At 36.5% G+C, this 19,286-nt stretch overlaps 2 protein-coding genes across 3 annotated transcripts in view; one reads left to right on the forward strand and one right to left on the reverse strand.

Moving 5' to 3' along the window:
* The window catches only part of NF1 (neurofibromin 1), a 250,910-nt gene that overhangs the window by 39,221 nt on the left and 192,403 nt on the right, over positions 1-19,286 (reverse strand). For both annotated transcript variants that reach the window (XM_007452391.1, XM_007452392.1), the window contains 3 exons: positions 7,809-8,241; positions 6,882-7,222; positions 4,272-4,474 (listed from right to left, as the gene is read on the reverse strand). In XM_007452391.1, coding sequence (XP_007452453.1) covers positions 4,272-4,474; positions 6,882-7,222; positions 7,809-8,241 — 977 coding nt within the window. The remainder of the gene's footprint in view (positions 1-4,271; positions 4,475-6,881; positions 7,223-7,808; positions 8,242-19,286) is intronic.
* Positions 10,750-14,748, forward strand: EVI2A (ecotropic viral integration site 2A). Its single transcript, XM_007452390.1, has 2 exons — positions 10,750-10,927; positions 13,393-14,748. The coding sequence occupies exon 2, from the start codon at positions 13,414-13,416 to the stop codon at positions 14,110-14,112; it is 699 nt and encodes a 232-aa protein (XP_007452452.1). The 5' UTR covers positions 10,750-10,927; positions 13,393-13,413; the 3' UTR covers positions 14,113-14,748.

Below are 19,286 nucleotides of genomic sequence, written 5' to 3' on the forward strand. Positions count from 1 at the left end.
GCGGACTCTCAACCACTGCGCCACCAGGGAAGCCCTGTTGGAAGATTTTTAATCACAGTTTCAATTTCATTACTTGTGATTGGTGTGTTCATATTTTCTATTTCTTCCTGGTTCAGTCTTGGAAGGTTATACCTTTCTAAGAATTTGTCCATTTCTTCCAGGTTGTCCATTTTATCGGCATAGAGTTGCTTGTGGTAGTCTCTTAGGATGCTTTGTATTTCTGTGGTGTCTGCTGTAACTTCTCCTTTATTTCTAATTTTATTGAGTCCTCTCCCTCTTTTTCTTGATGAGCCTGGCTAATGGTTTATCAATTTTGTTTATCTTCTCAAAGAACCAGCTTTTAGTTTTATTGATATTTGCTATTGTTTTCTTTGTTTCTATTTCACTTATTTCTGCTCTGATCTTTATGATTTCTTTCCTTCTGCTAACTTCGGGTTTTGTTTGTTCTTCTTTCTCTAGTTCCTTTAGGTGTAAGGTTAGATTTTTTATTTGAGATTTTTCTTGTTTCTTGAGGTAGGCTTGTATTGCTATAAACTTCCCTCTTAAAACTGCTTTTGCTGCATCCCATAGGTTTTGGATCGTCATGTTTTCATTGTCATTTGTCTCTAAGTTTCTTTGATTTCCTCTTTGATTTCTTCAGTGATCTCTTGGTTATTTAGTAACATTTTGTTTAGCTTCCATGTGCTTGTGTTTTTTACGTTTTTCTCCCTGTAATTGATTTCTAATCTCATGGCATTGTGGTCAGAAAAGATGCTTGATATTATTTCAATTTTCATAAATTTACTGAGCTTTGATTTGTGACCCAGGATGTGCTCTATCCTGGAGAATGTTCCATGTGCACGTGAGAAGAAAGTGTAATCTGCTGTTTTTGGATGGAATGTCCTGTAAATATCAATTAAATGTATCTGGTCTATTGCGTCATTTAAAGCTTCTGTTTCCTTATTTATTTTCATTTTGGATGATCTGTCCATTGGTGTGAGGTGTTAAAGTCCCCCACTATTACTGTGTTACTGTCGATTTCCTCTTTTATAGCTGTTAGCAGTTGCCTTATGTATTGAGGTGCTCCTATGTTGGGTGCATATACATTTATAATTGTTATATCTTCTTCTTGGATTGATCCCTTGATCATTATGTAGTGTCCTTCCTTGTCTCTTGTAACATTCTTCATTTTAAAGTCTACTTTGTCTGATATGAGTATTGCTACTCCAGCTTTCTTTTGATTTCCATTTGCATGGAATATCTTTTTCCATCCCCTCACTTTCAGTCTGTATGTGTCCCTAGGTCTGAAGTGGGTCTCTTGTAGACAGCATATATATGGGTCTTGTTTTTGTATCCATTGAGCCTGCCTGTGTCTTTTGGTTGGAGCTTTTAATCCATTCACGTTTAAGGTAATTATCGATACCTATGTTCCTATGACCATTTTCTTAATTGTTTTGGGTTTGTTTTTGTAGGTCCTTTTCTTCTCATGTTTCCCACTTAGAGAAGTTCCTTTAGCATTTGTTGTTTGGTTGTGCTGGTTTGGTGGTGCTGAATTCTCTTAGTTTTTGCTTGTCTGTAAAGCTTTTGATTTCTCCATTGAATCTGAATGAGATCCTTGCCATGTACAGTAATCTCGGTTGTAGATTCTTCCATTTCATCACTTTAAATATGTCATGCCACTCCCTTCTGGCTTGTAGACTTTCTGCTGAGAAATCAGCTGTTAACCTTATGGGAGTTCCCTTGTATGTTATTTGTCGTTTTTCCCTTGCTGTTTCAATAATTTTTCTTTGTTTTTAATTTTTGCCAATTTGATTACTATGTGTCTCGGCGTGTTTCTCCTTGGGTTTATCCTGTATGGGGCTCTCTGCGCTTCCTGGACCTGGGTGGCTATTTCCTTTCCCATGCTAGGGAAGTTTTCAACTATAATCTCTTCAAATATTTTCTCGGGTCCTTTCTGTCTCTCTTCTCCTTCTGGGACCCCTATAATGAGAATGTTGTTGTGTTTAATGTTGTCCCAGAGGTCTCTTAGACTATCTTCATTTCTTTTCATTCTTTTTTGTGTATTCTGTTCCGCAGCAGTGAATTCCACCATTCTGCCTTCCAGGTCACTTATCCGTTCTTCTGCCTCAGTTATTCTGCCACTGATTCCTTCTAGTGTATTTTTTATTTCAGTTATTGTATTGTTCATCTCTGTTTGTTTGTTCTTTAATTCTTCTAGGTCTTTGTTAAACATTTCTTGCATCTCCACTTCATTTAGTTGTTTCTCTGGGGTTTTATTTTGTTCCTTCATCTGGTACATAGCCCTCTGCCTTTTCACCTTGTCTATCTTTCTGTGAATGTGGTTTTTGTTCCACAGGCTGCAGGACTGTAGTTCTTCTTGCTTCTGCTGTCTGCCCTCTGGTGGATGAGGCTATCTAAGAGTCTTGTGCAAGTTTCCTCTCAATTCTTAAATATGTTGATAGTTAGAACATTTTGGCATCTTGTAGCTTGGCGTTAAGATGAAGACCCAACTTAATTCATTTCCCAGCCTCATTTCTTAAATGATTTACTCTTTCTTCTACTAGTTTGTGATACTTCTTTATCAAGCTGTTTCTCTTAAAGTGATGTGACTGCTGATTTTTGAACACCTGTTTAAATTATTGCACTGTTGTTATGTGTTAACATATCTGTTAATTCAAGCCCCTCTCAGTTTTCTTTCCTTTCAATATTTTCTTAGCTATTGTACCGTCTAGTGAAATGTATAATCATTTAAAGTTCTACCTCATTCTTTTTTTTTTGGCGGTATGCAGGCCTCTCACTGTTGTGGCCTCTCCCGTTGCGGAGCACAGGCTCTGGACGCGCAGGCTCAGTGGCCATGGCTCATGGGCCCAGCCGCTCCACGGCATGTGGGATCTTCCCGGACTGGGGCACGAACCCGTGTCCCCTGCATCGGCAGGCGGACTCTCAACCACTGCGCCACCAGGGAAGCCCTCTCCCTCATTCTTAATCCTCAAATCTCATAGATATTTTAAAGGAATTACATTGATATTGTAATAATCTGGGAAGAACTGTTCATCCAGGAACACAATACCTGTGTCCATTCACTCAAATCTTTTTTTTCATATTAATATGTTTCAATAAAACTTTATACTTTTCTTGTTTTGTCAGTCTTACACATTTTCTTTTTAGGGTTATATTCTTACATCTCTTAACTGTAAAAATATATAGTGATCTGGTCTCACGGAATTTTCAAAGCTTTCAATTACTTAATACAGAAAAATCAAGAAATGTGTTTGAACGCATAAAAAAAAGTTTTATGTATTATGGAGAGAGAAAGGGAAGGGAAGAAAACGTCAGGAGGGACTTCCCTGGTGGCTCAATGGTTAAGAATCCGCCTGCCAATGCAGGGGACACATGTTCGAGCCCTGGTCCGGGAAGATCCCACATGCCGCGGAGCAGCTAAGCCCTTGTGCCACAACTACTGAGCCTGCACTCTAGAGCCTGTGGGCCACGACTACCTAGCTCGCGTGCCACAACTACTGAAGCCCGCGTGCCTAGAGCCTGTGCTCTGTACCAAGACAAGCCACCACAGTGAGAAGCCCATGGACTGCAACAAAGAGTAGTCCCTGCTCACTGCAACTAGAGAAAGCCTGCGTGCGGCGACGAAGACCCAACGTAGCCAAAAATAAATAAATAAATAAAAATTAAAAAAACTATAAAATATTATTCATGACATTGATAAATTAAAGAAAAGAAAATGTCAGGAAATAAGCTGGGAGAAGACCAACATTTATACTACTACAGGATCTGAAGACGGAGAGACATAAAGAGTAGATGTTAAATTTATGACACTTATCAAAGCCAAGTCAGGAGTTGACTCTGGACCCTGTATCTTGTGCCACTGCATTCTCCATGAAGTGCACATGAACAATAAAATCACAGTTCAAAGTCAACCTGAAGAAAAGCGGAAATGGCTACTTCCCTAAAATCAAGGAAGTGGATACTTTACTCATTGGGAATAACCTGCTAAGAAGAGAAATACTGAAGCTAATTAAACTGAAATAGAACGAAAAATGCTTCGTAAGTTGCCCGGAGACACAGATGGTATCAAAATCCTGCCACCTTGCTTGTATTGCCAGAATTTTGGTGGATTTCTCAACGTGTGGTCTACCATGAAGTTTCTTCAGTCAGACAAAAAACCAGAAAGAAGTGGAACTATACTAAAGATTTCACTGGCAAATTCTGAAATGAAACGGTTGTCTCTGAATCTTCTTAGAATCATTGTTAGTATTAAAGAAAATTACATTACTTACTAGATTTGCTAAATCCAGAAATACACTCTTCCAAAAATTCTAAGGTGAGGTGTGGCTCATTGGCTGCCAGTGTCTTACTAATAGAGACAATAAATAGGGTGTTGTTGGCTGGGATACATAAACCTGATGTCTCTAGTAACTGGCCCTCGATTTTTAAATTAAAGGTACAAGTTAAGGCACACAGAAGATTATAGGCAGCTGACCTAGGAGAAAACACAAATTAAGTTGTTTTAAAACTTATTTTTTCTTATAATTCCAACATTTTTTCATAATATACAACTTACGATTCTATTACCAAGCATAGATCAACTTTTTTTAAATTTTATGATCAATTAGAGATAAGATTTTGTGATTCTATGGTAAACCCCAAATACCCCTTTATCGTTTAGGGATTTTTTTTTAAAAGGGAAATCTTCACATAACCAGAAGACAACTGTGAGGTTCCCGAGACAGCGACTATAAGGCCTTTCTAAAAGACATTTCATTGGGATATAAGATATGAGAATTTTACGGTCTTAAGATGGATCAATATAAAGAAAGTCAGAATAAGGCATATCATATTTTCAGTGAGGCCAAAACTCAAATTGTGGCTCCCGCTCCCACTAGATCCAGTTAAAACTGGGATAATGAGAAATAAGATGGCCCTCATCAAATTAGGTTGTTAAAATCTTTCATCAGCATCTACCGAATTTCTTTCTAGGTGTCCTACAAGTTATACTACAAACTAGAGGTCAAACATTTTTTTAATACAATTAAGTCCCCCCTGCCATTTTTTTCTTTTATGAACTCCTACTATTATACATAAGCACTAAATTAAAAAAAAAAAAAAAACCCAAACCATAATATATATCCAGGTTCCATGAGAACTAAAAGCTCCCTTATAAATGTCTAAAAATATACTTAAACAACTTAGGAAACAGCTCAAAAAACTCAATTTTTAGATTGATTTTTCTCCCCTATCCACAAAAGAAATGGTTTGCTCAGTAAATTTCAGGTTTTCCTTACCTCTGAACTTTCATCATGCTAATATATTTATTCAACAACCATATGGGGGGAAAAAGCCACTGAAATTATAAGTCTGCCTCAAGGCTTTTTCTCTGCGACAACATGCTTCAGCAAAAAGCAGAAGCTGTCAGCTCGCTGTATTTCACAAGAGAACAGAGGTTCATTCAAGCCAATAATTGTTGGAAGTTTGCTAGCATTCTTCTATAAGGAATTTTGAATTAGAAATTCAAGACAGACTTATAGTGCCATTTTCCTAAAATGGAAATATTAACATTATTGTTTCTAAGTTTATCTTTTGCTAACTCCTAGGAATTCTGAGTGATATTATTTTGACAGTGACTTTCACTCTGTATATTTCAACAGCTGCAAAGAACTGGGATTCCTCAAACTGGGAGTAGGTGTCACAGACTCCTCTGAGATAATGAAAGCTAAGCATACATGAAGTTTTGTGTATATTTTCTGGGAGTTCATGAACCCCATGAGGCCCACCCAGGTAAAGAAATCTTGCTGATTTTTTTTCCCTCTCAAATAAGGGAGAATTTGGAATTCTAAAAAGCCCATTTATAAACCTGGGTTATATTATACCCAAGGGAAGATTTTCTGAAGCTAAGAATTTATATCTGTAAAAACTTGACAGTCCCAAGGTACCTGGAACAAAAAATTATCTTAACATGAAAAGGAGAGGGGCAGAAGAGGGAAGTGGTGCAAAGAGACGATGGCAGAGAGAGGAAAGGGTGGGTGCAAGTTGGGAGGAAATAATATTTGCTAAGCACGAACTATTTGCTAGATGCTATACTATACTACCACACATTTATTAAACTCTTCTAGGTTTATGAGGAAGGCAACGTTACCTTTATTTTAAAAATGAGGCAACTAGAGCTCAGAGAACTTCAGTACCTTGCCCAAAGTCATACAGAGAAGCAGATCTAGATTTAAACCTAATCTACTGACTCCACAGGCCCTGGCCTTTCCTCATTCGTGTTTTGATTACTAAGCCTAACCAGAACCAATTATACTCTGCTCATCTGACATCTGTATTTGTCTTAAGCTTTCTTTCAAGAATTTTGTTAAAGTTACACAGGTGGAAACTATGCTATGTTACTGAGTTACTGAACATTAAGCCCTCCTTTTCTTTTCTTTTCTTTTTTTTTTTTCATTTAAAATGCTAAAGTTATAAGCCCTCCTTTTCAAACAATGATAATCTAATTTGACTGCGAGGAAACTTAATAGTGATGTACTTTCGAACGTGGGAAAAATTTAGAGAACTCAGAAAAGGAGAAACTTAATTTAGAAATAGACTTTTAGGGAAAAAAAAAGACTTTTTTTTTAAAAAAAACAAATGAACAAAAAAAAAACCCCACCAAAACTGCTATGCTGTATGTTTCAGCTACAAGTTGAAAGAACATACATTGGTTTAGCGTGAATCACCCTATTCACAATTCCACAGTTCATGCGAACTGCATGAGGTCATACTGGTTAACCAATATAGAATACCTGCCAATTTACAGTATTAAGGTAGAAGCTGCTTTAAAAGTTTATTAATTGGTCTCATTTTAAAACCAACAAACCTTGAATAAGATTGAAATGAGTTTTTTATAAACCTACCGTAAACTAGGGTCTGAACTGCCTAAATTAAGTAATGCGATATTGAGCAGTGTCCCAGGGACATCTTTTGGGCGAATCTTGGTGTGCTGGGGGATGGAGTCAGGCTGCGACAGCTCCCAACGTGTCCGGATGTGAATGATAGACTGAACAATGGCTTCACACTCCTGGTGCATGAAGGTCAGTGGTGTGCCCTGGTTTGCAATAGTTAAGGTGAACTGGTTCTCATCCACTAGGCAGATCTCTTCAATTTCCGAAGCATAATAGATATCATTTAGAAAGACTGACTGCCCCAGGACTTTTGTTCGCTCTGCTGAGGTTACTTGAACAGCAGTAGAACCAACCTGAAAAATGGTAGCAAGAGGGTAGAGTGGAAAAGAATTAAATTTCATTACGTAGAATTCTGAGAGGTTTCGAAAACCAACCAAACAAAATACCATGATAACCATTTAAAGAAGAGTTACCACCGTTATGTATTCAAATAGGTTCAATAATTATTGTCATAAATGCTGTCAAAAGAGACTGAAAACAGCAGAAAAAAGTTATTTTTTAAAAGGTCAAGAATCCTATGGATAATTACAGGTTTTATCCTGAAGGTTCACCTTCCTTACTCTGCAAAAAGCATGTAATCATCAGAAGAACTCTCAATAGGTAATTTTCCACTGTTCACATATTCCTACTGTAAGATGGATACACAGCAAACTGCCCATTCTACAACACTCTCCTGCCTCCAATCCAACCTGGAATATTATTAAGGGTACACCTCTCCAGTTTTCTGCAGGACCCCCATGAAGATACAGAAAGCTTGGTTTTCCTCCATCTGGACTTTACGTTTGATACATTACTACCGGGACCCTGGGGAGTCCAGTATACAGTCAGGTTAGTCAAGAAAGGCAATGAATCACTTACCTAACAGGGAGTGAAACTTACTTTAATAGAAACCTTTGTGTCTTTGTGAGCTAGCTTGAGAGCATTGTGGAATACCTTCAGGTCCTCTTCTAAAGCCAAGGTGGCAGCGGGTAGTTTCTGCTGTTCATGCTCAATGTGCTCGGCCAGTTTCCCAGGACAGTCTATGAAAATGAGTCTTTTGCTGCCTTTGAGGCCAGTCAGCAGCCGCTCGTGATACTTGGTATATTCCCTGACCCAGGAGTTACAGTTATAGATATAGACTGCAGAGACATTATCATAAGCAAAGCCAGGAAAAACAACAAACCACTTGGAGAGGAAGTCTGTTTTAAAGCGATTGCTAGGCCCAGTATGGGTAAGGTCCACTACAATTTCGTATGGCTTTGCATAATATGGCTTTAAAGTAAGTAAGACGTGGTATATCAGCAAATCGCCATTGATTTGACCAGTTTTGAACCTAAGGAAGATGAAAAAAAGTACACAGATCATTAACAAGGTTGTGAATGGATATACAGATGCTACTAATCTATCTTATTCCCTTATATTCTGACTAGTTTTCTAGAGAAAACTAACTATAATATTAAACAATTACACAAAGTCTGAATCCATTTTTTAAATCACTTGTTCTTAAGACACTGAGAAGTAAGGCTGAAGTAAAATGGAAGAGACAAATCCCCAGATCAATAACTCTGAGTAACAATAACAACAACAAACCTGCCCACCATAGTCAAGCAAGGAGGAAGTCAATGGACATTGGCTGATTGCTTCTAGGCCCATCCAAGTTCCCAGGTGAACAGTTTGGGTGGGAATGACCTACTTGGAGTCCTGGAGTAAACTGAATGACTTATAGTCAATTCATTTATCCCACCGTGACCAGAGAGAATGGTTCAACAATGAGCACATGACGCAAAGCAGAACAACCAGGGCCAAAGAGGCCCAATTCAAAGACTTCAGCTTAAACTGTTGGGAATCGAGACCTTTTTCTTTCCTGATGTTTATAAATAAGGGACCATATAGCTCTGGCAGCTGTTAGCTTATATCTTGAGATATGAAGGAAGAGCCTGTCTAAAAACTGAAGAAATGGAGCAGAGAAATGAAGAGCCAAACTGGGGCCCTGGCCATTTCATCTGAGCCCTAGATAAAGCCCCTCTCCTGGGATCACATTTATCCCTGTACTACTCAGTTGTGTGAGCCAATAAATCCCACTTTTTGATTAAGCTGTATTAGGTCATATGTTGCTTACACTCAAAAGAATGCTAATCAATGTGAGGAGTCAAAACAAGGACCATCAGAAAGCCCACAAATTACAGTATGGGAATTTCAAATCAAAACAACCAGTGCTCTATACTTGATGACTCAGGTGGTACTACGAAGTAGGCTAAGATAAATATCCTTTCCTAAGAGTTTTAAATCTTACTGGGAGAAAATAAGACAAAACTATGACAAGTCAAATGATTTTAAAATAGAAGAAAAATATTTCAAGAACAAAGAAATGAGGTAGTATGTAATCACTTGTCAAAGAAATTGCAGAGAAAAATACTTTTGTTAAGTTCAAAAGAGTGGAGAAATCAACAGAAACTGGGTAACCAGTGAAAACTACATAAAAGATGCTGAAGCGGGCAGGAGGAATTTCAAACTCAACAAGAAGAGGGATTGGCAGGCCTCATGGAGAGAGGAAAAGGAGAAAAATAGGTAACTAGATGTGTTGAGGTAAGAATCAGCTAGTTTAGCTAGAATGGAAGATTCACGTAGAGAAGTTTTAAGAGATAAAGACAGAAAAATACAGAGTAGCTAAATTGTGAATGAACCAGAACTGTTCAACTAAGGGGCTCAGGTTTTCTCCTAGGAGCCTGGCATTTCTCAGAGGATGTTCTGTGAAGCACCAGCATCAGAATCAACTGTGGTGCTTGATAAAAATGCAGTTTCCTGTCCCAGCCCAGACCTACTATATACGAATCTATGCAGTGGAGCCTGGGAATTTTCACTGTTTTGAAACAACCTTCTCATCTGATATTTATGTGCACAAACATTTTTGAATTGCTGCTGTAGGTGTTAGGGAGTTATTCAACCACATTTTTTAAAAGAAAGGGGTGTTATGATCACAGGAAGTGATATATACAACATATATGAAGGAGTCGGGGCTAGTAAAGAAAGATGTTGTAGTAGTCTAGGTATGGTTTAATAAGCATCTAAAATACTAGGATAACGGTGAAAATAAGTGACAGTGAAAGAAGAAACTGACTCAAAAATATGAAGAAAGGACCGACATGATCCAAGGTCTGATCAGGGCTGAAAGAAAGGACTTGAATTAAAAGGACTTGCTGTATATCAAGGCTCTGTCATTACAAAGAATGTTGCTACCATGAACAAAAACAGAGATCATGAGGGGCAGCCACTTAGGGGGAAAAATGAAGTCCATTTTAGACTGAATATGAAGTGATGACAGGACATTCTAGGGGAGTGTGTGTGTGTGTGTGTGTGTGTGTGTGTGCGCGCGCGTGTATACACTAAACCACACAAAAGCATTTTCTGTCCCTTATAATCTAAGTGTATCAGATATTCTCTCCAAATTATTGTTGCAGTTCCACACTTTGAGATGTTGGTAATATACATTACTGTTCCTATTATCTGACCAATACCCCGGGTCTCCAAACTCATGTTATCAAATCAGTCTGTGGTATACAAATACAATTTTTAGAGAAGATTTTAATGCTCAATCTCAGGGAAAATGCTATCTTCTCTTCATTTTAATGATACTAACATATCATTCAAGAGCATACAGCAGGCATACATAATAAATGTAAGGTCAAAAGGCATTAAGCAGAAAACCCTCCCTGCCCTGGAGGCGGGGATTTGTTCTACAAAGCCTCCTGTTATGCCAGTGGCCAACTAGACAAGTTGGATTTTTTTTCTTTTTTTCCCCCAGTGACATGTGCTTTAGTTGCAGTGGAAAGGAAATGTGTCATCTGTGGTTAGTGGAAAGCTAGCTGTACATATCCTTTTTTACTGCAGATTTACTTTTAGGCTCAGATTCTTCAAGTCTATTCTGCCTTAAATTACTTGGAAGCTGTGCTTCAAGACAAGAAAAGAAGTGGCTTATTAAAATCAGGTTATAATAAGATTTTGACCAAGCATTTTGTAAGGTAGGTCATATATATGGCTTTTCTTATGCCTTTTCACTTACAACTTCATACAGATTAGTGTTTGAGGAAGTGCTTTCAAACAGTACTTAAGTATCTTACTAACAAAGTAGATTTAGTAATGGAAAATGTATGCTGTTTTTTTCTCTCCTATTGAGTAAAATTTAAGTAAGAAATGGAAAGATTTACCATCAACATAGAGCTTTAAATTAGGATTAAGAAGAATCTGAGCTTAGACTCCAGAGTGAATTGCACAGTTTTATTTGTTATTAAAATAAGTTTAAAAAATAAATTTCTCATTACTAATGCTTAGGCATTATAAATTTTATTGAAAATGACCAGAGATAAAGAAAACTTTTGATAACAACCTGGTCTCCACTGCATAAATCTGGGATGTAGAGACAGCTCTCTATTCTTAGGCATTTGTAAGGGTAAGAGAAAGTCTCATTTTGTTAACAGTTTGTTTATTTGGAGATGACAGTACATCTGGCTGAAGACAATCAACAGCGGGCCTATTATCTATCCCATGGTGAGCACTGTTAAAATGTGTACGAATACTAGGATGCATATTACATTGTTAATGAACTAATGTGACAAGAATAATAACCCGCTTTAAATCATTTTAGCATCTAATGCAGAAGTCCAGTCTAGTTTAAAAGGATGGAAATTACTTGCGAACCCAATTTAAAGTATTTCTCTTTGGGGAAGAATCATAAAGTATCCAAAGATTTATGTCATTCAACTTAAAAATTGGAGCTGGACACTACCAGATAGGAGTCAGTGCACAATATCTTTAACTGTCCATTAAAGATCATAATCCAAAAAGTAATCTTACTTCTAGAACACACAAGAAAGGTTTCTTTCCCTCCCTATGATCAATAGAAAATATTACTTCAGAGGTTAGTTTCCACTTAGCATTGTTTACTCTATGCTAATTTTGTTTGTATAACAATACATCACATTTGTTATTCTTAAGTCAACTATACGTCAATAAAGAAAAGAAGAAGAAGCAGCATGAGTAGCAGCAGGATCTGTGTCACCTGAGTGTGGGTTAGGAATCTTAGGTCCCTCTTAGACCTATGGAATAAATCTGCATTAAAAAACAACAACAACAACAAACTCCCATGTACATTTTTTGAGAAGAACTTATATAAAATAAAGTTCTTAAACAGGCAATTTTATTTAGTACATCTCAGGAGAATAATCTAGTTTCTGCTTCTACTTCCCTATTCATATAAATGCTAACAATAAAATACTCTTACGAAAGTGGCTCGGACTGGAATACTATTTTGAGAGATAGCTCAATAATGGTAATAAATCTTTCCTGCTTGCTTACCAGTACCTGGAACAGATATGCTAGTTGTATTTGAATCTTCAATCTTACAGTGAATAATGAAAATCAGGATCAGACTTTGTCCCCTTTGTGGACTGGCTTCCAGAGAGCTCAGAGCCAAAACTGAAATTCCACTTTTTCCTTTATAGGTTGAGACTCATGATCTGCCTTGACTTCCCAACTGAGTCAAAATCCCCATGATCCTGATGTTGTATTTATTTCTATTAAATATTTTATTGTATAATTTATTTTTAAAAATTATGTCAAAATATTCACAGAAAAATTCTAAGCATAAATAATAATGAAAAAAGTCAATAATTTTTGTTGAACTTTTGAGATTATTCAAAAGAAACTTGCCTCTTTTTCTCTGTTAATGCCAAATGTTTAGGATGAGAAAAGTCGCATGCCTTTGCTTTCAGAAAACCACAGTAAGTCAGGGGATATAGAGGTGAAGGGAGACCCACCACCATAAAACTGCTTTCACAACTACTAGGAATATATTTCTAAGTACCAGCTTTATTCTAAGCTTCAAGATAAACACCCAAGAAGAAAGAAAAAAGAACATCTTGAATTCCTACTTGAAGTCCGTTTTCTTTTGGTTGCTACCACACTTCCCCGTTCCTGAACTGCCCCCCCCCATCACCACAAAGCCATTTGCGTTTTCTTTTCATACATGAAGCAAAATGTCCCATTTCTCCTTTACTATAAAGATTGGTGACTCATCTGTTAGAGGATGGGGAGTTTCTACAAGGAGTTTCCTTAAATGGTCAGGAAAAAAAAAAGGAGGAATCAAAAAAGTAAAAGCCGAAGTATCTGACTCAAAGCTAAAGTCTAGAATGCTTAAGAGGGAGAAAACTATAAAACCATGGTATTCAGTTTACAATGATTAGTAGATATCTGTAATGCTACCTTTTAGCATTTAAAGAATTAATAGAAATTAAATTGTTTCTTTATATGTAGCCTAACAGAAAAAAAAAAATCAGTTCAGAAGGAATTCAAACAGGATAGCAAATGTTATGCATGAGCTTGCAGCTAATTTGTAACATTATCAGCTGTCTATCTTTTAACTACAATTACCAAAACGAGGAACCATTATTCTTTCACAAGTTAACAAATTTTATTGCTATCCCAACAGATTACCAGTATACTCACGGACATGGAACACACAGGACATTACCTGCATCTTGCCTTTCTGATGACAACAGTTTTTTCTTTGTCTCCTGGAACAAAAGCAAACTATACCCATCTGTGGGCTAATAATACTACTGTCTTGGATCCAGATATTCAAAATAAGATGGGCAGAAGCCAAAATGAAAACATTAATACAAACCCTACAACTCCTGAAGTAGATAAAAAAGTTATTTCTACAAAAATGCCTGAAATAGCAACATCATCTCACATGGCATCTTTAACTCCTAAATCTGAACTGGAGCTTTATATATCTTCCGTTGTCAGGAACAGTTCTCCAGCAGTACATAGCATTGAAAACACAAGCAACAGTCACAGCGAAATTTTCAGAAAAGGTGTCTGTGAGGAAAACAACAACAAAATGACTATGCTAGTTTGCTTAGTTATAATTGTGGTGCTTTTTCTTATCTGTACAATTTTATTTCTATCAACTGTGGTTCTGGCAAACAAAGTCTCATCTCTCAGACGATCAAAACAAGTAGGCAAGCGTCAGCCTAGAAGCAATGGCGATTTTCTGGCAAGCAGTGGTCTATGGCCTGCTGAATCAGACACTTGGAAAAGAGCAAAACAGCTCACAGGGCCTAACCTAATGATGCAATCTACCGGAGTGCTCACAGCTACAAGGGCAAGAAAAGGTGAAGAAGGAACTGAAAAAGTCGCCAACTAACAGAGGCCTTAGTGAAGAAAAATGCAAAGTAGCAATGAGAAAGTTTCTGGAGTAAAAATGAAGTCAGTTTGATATTTAATGCCAAGGTGTTGTTCTGATGGTCTAAAATTTAACATGGCAGGCTGTGCAATTTAGAATCAAGAAGGGGAGAAGGGGAGAAGTATGCCTGCTTACTTAATTACTTAAACTGTGTCTGACACTATTTTAAAAAGCAAAAATAAGACAACCAAGCATCTGAGGAAGGTTTTAAAGACAAGCTGAAGGAACTGACTAATAGAGGTAGAAAGGGACAATTAAATATTTCCTGTTCAGCAAGAGTAGTTAAATGATCTTTGTCCAAATGTTATTAAATTTGAAGAGTTTTAGTGTGTCGTTAGAGGCCAAGTATATGCTTTCACATCTAACAGAAGTCACATTCTTAATGCATAGAGTTGAACTGTATAGTTACGTGGTACTTTCTTTGCTGAATGTGACAGAATCCATACCAGCTCATCTATCAACACAGCTAATGTTATGCTAGATGTTTTCATCTTTATATATGGCACACATAAGAAAGTGGTTTTCTACTCTAAATTAATTTAATTAAAACTTTAAATTTTGTATAATAAATTAGACTTGTTAGAATAAAAGTGACTATGTACATTTTCATTCACTTTATTATTTTAGAGAATACACTGTCAAGATCAATAAGAAATAGAGCACAACTGAAACAGATGAGATTTATAGCCACAACAGAAGGCTAAGTGTAAATGTAAAGCATATCTTACTGTTTAAGTGTAACATAACTCTACTCTATAAATATTGCTTATTGGATTATATATAGCAAATATCCAAAGGCTGGTTATTTTTTGGACTTTGAGAATGCCAAGTGGACTAATAAATGACCAATTTTATTTATTATCCAATATGACATAAGCAAAGGAAAGACGTGTGTGTGTGTGTGTGTGTGTGTTTATTCTAATTTGGAAAACAGGATACTTCAGGTAATGCTTTAACCTTTAAAGAAACTGGGTTCAAGTAAAATAATGACTTACATTTAGGTCAAGACTTCCGTCATCAATTCAATATATTACAAAAATTGGTTTGAGAGACTTTCCAAATGTCCACTGCAACTGACACAGGGCATACTTAATTAAAGATCAGACCACATTTAAAAAATCTCATCCCTTACTGAGCATTTATTTTGGGCAATATGCTAGACATTTAAGAAAAGATTTTATATATTTTTTCCAAGTATTACCATCTTACCCTCCCTTCTAGGTTAGTGATTCTCATCCCGACTGCAAATCAGAATCACCTGAAGAGTTTAACTCACCAATGCCTAAGTCACACCCCTTCCTTCTGATTTAATTAGAATGGGGTGAGCTCGAGCTCCAGGCACTGATAATTTTTGCATAATTCCCTAGGTCACTGCTCTTGGTCATCAAATTCAATTCTTAAAATTTCCATGGCTCCAAAAATCTAGGTTACATTTTTTTAAAGGTTACCTCTTAAAATGAGAGGGGGAAAAAAAAGCATCAATTTTATTATCAATTTATTACCAATTTATAAAAAATCCATTTCCTAAATAACAAATCATAACCACATTATTTCAGAAAAAGGTAAACATCAACAAAGGAAAAAGGAAAGCAAGAGAATACTCATGCCGATTGTGGTACATCAGGTTATCTTTTTTTTTTTTTTGCGGTACGTGGGCCTCTCACTGTTGTGGCCTCTCCCGTTGCGGGACACAGGCTCCGGACACGCAGGCCCAGCAGCCATGGCTCACGGGCCCAGCCGCTCCACGGCATGTGGGATCCTCACGGGCCCAGCCGCTCCACGGCATGTGGGATTCTCCCGGACCGGGGCACGAACCCGTGTCCCCTGCATCGGCAGGCGGACTCTCAACCACTGCGCCACCAGGGAAGCCCCCAGGTTATCTTTTGAGGGGTAAAAAGGATCAGACTTGAAAGGACCCTGGCTGGGCAGAGCTCCCATTCTGTGCAAATAAAAAATCTGAGATTGTGTACTAGAACAAACAGTGACAACACAAAGCAGTCTTTCAGTCAAGTGTCATGTATAAATACTTGTCAGTAAACTGAAACAAATTAGTGTCTTTTTAAAAAGAAGAAATTAACTAGACAACTACTTTCCTATTCAACATACATTCTTTCTGTTTCTCACAAAACAGAAAGCTATTGCAGGAATATTTAAAATTCATCACTCACTATCTTGGCTATTAAACACAAATCCTCAGATTGACAGTATCCAATGGTAGCTCATGAAAAGTGGTTCCTTTCCCAACTTGACCAGTGTTTAAAGATGACAGGTTAAGATATGTTTTGAATTCAAAATTTAAAAGTTATTTTTGAACTAAGACACTTTTGTTTTCTACCCTTGGGGTGCTATGGTCCACATGCTTATTCATTCAGGGATTTAAAAATAGTGAAACAAAAGTTTATACCATATTTTAAAAGTTTATAGCATATTGTATACTATATATATAGCAAATTATATTACATAAAATAAGTTTATAGCATATTAAAAAAAAAAACTATTCTTTTTGTACCAAGTTTTAAGTGCCTTGCAGTTAAGAACTAGGTCTTAACAATCTGTGCTCCTCTGCAGTGACCAGGGGAAAGCAGGGCATGGTTTAATGCTTACTGTATCTACTATAATAGGTGCTATGCTAGGCACTTTACATTTATCTAATCCCATAATACATTTATAAATTAAGAATTATGATCTCCATTTTTCAGATGAGGAAAGAGGCTAGAAGGTGACATGCCCAAAGAAATCTGTATTCAGACTGACTCATACTCTTCTCAACATACTCTGCTTATTAGTTAACTTATTTAAAAAATTATTCCCAATTTATTTTACTGCACCGACAATTACTTTGTGGGTAACCAAAGAGCTGTGGACTTGAACTCAAAAATCATTTAGGAAAGTATTTGGTCAAAAATTAATCACACTTTTTACCTGGGCTTAGCCTAAATTATGTATGAGGAAATAACATTAACATTTACTGGCTATCTACTGTGTGTAAGGCATTTACACATGTTATGTTATCTTACTTAATCCTCACAAAACTCAATAATAGAAATATTCCTCTGGAGGAGGAAATGGTGACTCAGAAGTGCAGCGACTTGCCTAAGGTCATACAAGAAAACAGGACACATCATTCACTTGTTATGAAAAGAAATCTCACTATGGGTAATAACCTGACTGGCAGTTTTTCCTTACAACATATAATTTTCTCTCCAAGGTTCTATTTTAAATAACTAAACTATATAATCACATTACTAGAGAGTCTCAAATGTTTACCTATAAATGTTAATTAAAAGCACTCAAATCATGTAACTCCAAATTGTTTCAAAGTAAATTCTGTTAAAGTAGTACATTTCTTAGTCATTTTGTGGCTTACTGCACTTCCGGAACCAACTATTGATAAACTTCCTCTTTTTCTACAGAAACCATTTCAGTTTGCTAAAGGACCATTTTTAATCTGAACCGAACCACCCCTTTTGCTTTCTTAGCCAAATGACCAAAATGTCCAGTTAGAACAAGAATTCAGCATTCTGCAAAACAAGTTAACAGCTGAGGTAAGACAATTTTCACACAGGCAATCTGGTTTGATCTTTGCTTTATACAGAATTTATTTTTAAAACTAAAATTTCATTATTGTTTTAAACTTAAAGTCTGAGAGTCTAAAGATGTCTATAACAGGTATTGTGGTTTTGTTGCATGGAATTTTAAAAATTCAGTGTTGAGCCTGCCTTGGAGAAAAATTTTCACCTAGGTTTCTATAATGTTAATCCTTTAAAGTGTATTGATTCACTATGTTTGTTGACCTTAGCTCTGTAATTAAAAGAAATAAATCTATAGCCATGACAGAAAACGCTAACGGTTGGAAATAAAACTAGAATTCATGGGATATGACTGAATTTACAAACCCAATATACCAATTGCTAAAAGTTCTGATTTGCTGTCTATAAAATTCTCCAGTATATAAGCATAATCCATAGATTTAAATTATTTTTACTTTTTAATCCCCTTTAGTTTCCATGGTAAGAATGGTCACCTTCACCTAATTAAAAAAAAAAAAAACCCAAAGGTGATTAGATGAGATATTCAATTATCATCATATATGCTTTATTTTTCACACAAATAGAATTTTAAATTTAAGTAATAATGATGACATGAAAATATTATCCTTCATTTTTACAGCTAAGAAAAAACTGCTATGATAAAATGTGTGTATATATATACTCATATCATCTACATATTTATGTCACGTATTATAATCTGAGTCTGTAGTAAACAGTGTAAAACAGATATAGAAAAAAATACCCACAGAATAGAAAGTTGTTAATATGGAGAAAAGATGCTTATTCTATAAGTAAGCTGGACAATTACAAAGTGAATATCCTCCAAAATAAAAACTGCAAAGAGTTTACATAGACTTGTAATATAACAGTTATAAAGTGGGTGGTGATATCCTATTTCAACATTTCATTAAATACTTATGACTTCCCCTCATATAAGTCCACCTTGGATTTCTTCTAAGTAACTATTACAGAAGTTAAAAAAATAAAGATTTGTATCTCTTTTTTTTGGCAAGACTTGTCTATATATATATACATATATTTTAAAAATAATTAATTAATTTATTTATTTTTGGCTGTGTTGGGTCTTTGTTGCTGCGTGCAGGCTTTCTCTAGTTGTGGCAAGCAGGGGCTACTCTTCGTTGCAGTGCTCGGACTTCTCATTGTGGTGGCTTCTCTTGTTGCGGAGCACAGGCTCTAGGCATGTGGGCTTCAGTAGTTGTGACACGCAGGCTCAGTATTTGTGGCATGTGGGCTCAGTATTTGTGGCTCACGGGCTCTAGAGTGCAGTCTCAGTAGTTGTGGTGCACGGGCTTAGCTGCTCCGCAGCATGTGGCATCTTCCCGGACCAGGGCTCAAACCCATGTCCCCTGCACTGGCAGGCGGATTCTTAACCACTGCACCAGGGAAGTCCTGTCTATATATTTTTAAAGGGTCAGTCTCAAATGTAGAGTTTAATAGTGCTTGTGTTTGTCAACTAATGCCTATATAATTCTACTCAGAAGGAAATTATGAATTCTGAATAAGTCTGAATTTGTTAAATATAAATCTGATGCCTGTCAATGTCCAATCTTTAAAAATCACCTC

This window comes from Lipotes vexillifer, unplaced genomic scaffold (assembly GCF_000442215.2).
Source record: "Lipotes vexillifer unplaced genomic scaffold, Lipotes_vexillifer_v1.1 scaffold216, whole genome shotgun sequence".
Taxonomy (NCBI): Eukaryota; Metazoa; Chordata; class Mammalia; order Artiodactyla; family Lipotidae; genus Lipotes; species Lipotes vexillifer.

What these genes read in the sequence shown, in the direction of transcription:
- EVI2A (XM_007452390.1), top strand. Translation starts at nt 13,414, where the DNA reads ATGGAACACACAGGACATTACCTGCATCTTGCCTTTCTGATGACAACA.